Here is a 3,223-nt window from a genome sequence, read left to right as displayed (position 1 = left end):
ACAAGGAAAACACAGTCACCAACGACTGGATCACAGAGGGGGAAGAGGATGAGGATTATCTGGATTTTGAGAAGATATTCGGTGAAGATGATAACTACATTGACATCATCGATGTGGTTTTGCCAACAGATTTTGGCAGCATCCTCCAGCTCTTCCACGGCAAGAGCCGGATCCAGCGTCTTAACATCCTCAACGCAAAGTTTGCTTTCAACCTTTATCGAGCACTGAAGGAGCAGACCAGTACTTCCGACAACATCTTCATAGCCCCTGTGGGCATTTCTACTGCCATGGGTATGATTTCCTTGGGCCTGCAGGGGGAGACTCATGAACAAGTGCACTCAGTTTTGCATTTTAAAGACTTTGTCAATGCCAGCAGCAAGTACGAGATCATGACCATTCACAATCTCTTCCGTAAACTGACTCATCGCCTCTTCAGGAGGAACTTTGGGTACACACTGCGGTCAGTCAATGACCTTTTTGTTCAGAAGCAATTTCCAATCCTGGATGACTTCAAAACTAAAGTCAAAGAATACTACTTTGCTGAGGCCCAAGCAGCTGACTTCTCAGACCCTGTCTTTATATCGAAAACCAACAACCACATCCTGAAGCTCACCAAGGGACTCATCAAAGATGCTCTGGAGAATATAGACCCAGCCACTCAGATGATGATTCTAAACTGCATCTACTTTAAAGGTAAGAAATAGCTTTATGTTTCTCAAAGCAAAGTCACAACATACTCTTAGTATGCATGCAGGTGGACTGAATACCAAGAACTGTATTCTAGCTCTGATTTACCCAGGAAACCAAGATATAAGTTCAGCTCACAGGGACAGGGAAGATCGTGATGAAGTGACGATAGAAGCTGATGCTTACTGAGCCCTAACTTCATGCTTTACATTGACTGAGCCTTCGCCACAACCTTGTGAGGTCAAAACTATTATTAGTGTCCTCATTTTTCAAATGGAGTCATCAAGGTACAGGGAAGTAAAATGACACTCCACATGCACAGCTAATTAGAGGCAGAACCAGGGTGTCACCCCAGGTAGGCCATCTCTAGTACTTTGCTAAACTGGAAAAAATAACACGAGAAACTTTTTAGCATTTGGTCAGCCTGTTTTGTTTTTTTTTTTACCCCTCTTTACTTCTCCCCACTGCCACTTCCAGCCCTGACCTATGGATGTTGCCATTTCCCCTTAAGAACTGGATCTCTGAAGGCGGGGTGTCACCTCCCACACACTCACGGCATGCACCCGGGGCCTGGCGCTGGCGCACCCAGGGTATGGTCTGTGGCTCTACCTGGGGCGCAAACCCAGGACCTTCTGCGTGTAAAGCAGACCTGTCAACCGCTACACTATGGAGGCACCCTAGGTTTTTTGTTTTTTTTTTCATTTCTTTGCCCAATTATTAGTAAGCAAGAATATGGATAAAACGCAGAAGAAAGGTGTCTGAAAACGGTTCAGCTTGAGTAACTCACATTAACACCTATAACTCTTTTGGGGACACTTCTGCACTAATGGGCAGGTGTAGAGGAAATAAACCAGTATTTCTAGAGCAAGTGTTCTGGACTACGCACCAAGGCACTTTTTAAAGAGGATACCCCAACTCATTATACACACACAGGACCCCTAGAGTCCTAGAAATAAATGAGCAGGGATGGCTTGTAAAATCCAAACCTCTTTTAATATGCCCTCACTGGAACCTGAACCAGAAGAAACCTCTACGTCATCCTATAAGCCTAGAGAGCTGGAGGGCAGAGAAAAGGAATGAGTCAGCATCACAAATGGTTGCTGTGACACAAACCACTCTCCTCTCTACTATCAAGAACTAGTGGGCACCATCTAGGGTCAGTCCCCAAGGCCTGGGAGGCCCCCCTTCCTGGGCAGTTAGCTTTAGTGCTGTTTATAGCAGCCCAGAGAGGTAAAGGACTGAGGCCCTCTCCTGGCTGCTGTTTGGGGCCAGCCCTCCCCCTCCCAACCTGCCAATACACCGCTCTGAGCCTGTGCCAAGGCCTTCCAACAGCTGTGCCAGGCAGACATTCTGCTAGATGGGCAAAAAGAGGGCTGAAAAGCCAAGCCCACAGGAATGGCATGGAGGCTGAGGCGGGCTCCTGGGCTTCCTCCCACAAAAGGTTCAGCACAACACTGGCCTCATGGTGGGTGGAATTAAAGGCTGAGGCTCTAACAGGCTTGTGACAGACAGACACACACTATATATGTATCCCCTGCTTTCCGCAAGTTTGCGTTACATCACTTTGCTTTCAAAAAAGACCTACATTAAAACAGTAACAGCTTTTTTCGTAAAGGCAAAAATCCTCTTTGGATTTCTTTCAGTTAAAGAAAATAGGTACTCTTCACTTTACCCCATTTCAGCTTATGAAAGTTTTCACAGGCCTGCTCTACTTTCAGATAGTGGGGGAAACCTGTATATATGAACACAGACATATCCTTTTTGCTACTGGCTATCAGTACAAGTTTTGGAAGTGAGTAAATTGCAATCCAAGCCCAGGCTTTACCACCCCTTATTTGTGTGGCTTCAGGTAAGTCATTCACCATCTCTGTGACTCTATTTCCTCACTTTTATCATGGAGATAATAACACCTACTCTGATAGGGCCATGGACAGCACTGGCAAGAGGTAGTGATGCTGATGCCACATTTAGCCCAGTGTGTGGCATGTGGCAAAAGCTCAATGAACCTGAATGAGTAAAACTGTAGATTCCAATATTATTAAGTGTATATGATATTGCTAGTGACATTTATTTTACTTCTACAAGCAATTAACTTCCGTTTAGGAATGACTTTAGAACAGGCCAATGGAAGCCATTTGGGCAGCACCAAAGTTTTCAGTTCTATTGGTCTATGGGTCATCCCTGGGCCCTTAGAGCCTCTGAATAAAGCTCGCTGGGTATTTAGGAGCAGGCAGAGACACACAGCAGCAAGCCATTCCCACCAGAAAAGGGCTGGAGAAACAGGACCGTCAGTTTATAATCTCCTAAACTGAATAACCAGTGTCTCACTAAATTGTAAAGGTGGCAAATATATGTGCTTCTTTATCCCATCATATTAGAAAGGTCACTTAATTTAGTCCTGGGAATCAGAGGGATGAAATACTAGTAATGTTCAATCTTTCATGGATGCTTACCAAAGAAGAAGAAAGTCTAAAAGAGCAATTTTAATTTCTAGCTCCCAAATTTGTTACTAATCTGATTTTAATTTCAAATGTTA

General features: G+C 44.6%; 2 protein-coding genes across 2 annotated transcripts in view; one reads left to right on the top strand and one right to left on the bottom strand.

The window, feature by feature from the left end:
* The window catches only part of PI4KA (phosphatidylinositol 4-kinase alpha), a 115,630-nt gene that overhangs the window by 55,657 nt on the left and 56,750 nt on the right, over positions 1 to 3,223 (bottom strand).
* SERPIND1 (serpin family D member 1) overlaps positions 1 to 3,223 on the top strand; it is a 14,351-nt gene that overhangs the window by 2,121 nt on the left and 9,007 nt on the right. The window contains exon 2 of the mRNA XM_025044481.1: positions 1 to 693. This exon is cut by the window's left edge and continues 8 nt beyond it. Coding sequence (XP_024900249.1) covers positions 1 to 693 — 693 coding nt within the window. The remainder of the gene's footprint in view (positions 694 to 3,223) is intronic.

This window comes from Pteropus alecto, unplaced genomic scaffold, assembly GCF_000325575.1.
Source record: "Pteropus alecto unplaced genomic scaffold, ASM32557v1 scaffold113, whole genome shotgun sequence".
Taxonomy (NCBI): Eukaryota; Metazoa; Chordata; class Mammalia; order Chiroptera; family Pteropodidae; genus Pteropus; species Pteropus alecto.
The sequence above is the reverse complement of the archived record's forward strand: the minus strand, read 5'-3'. Positions and strand labels throughout refer to the sequence as shown.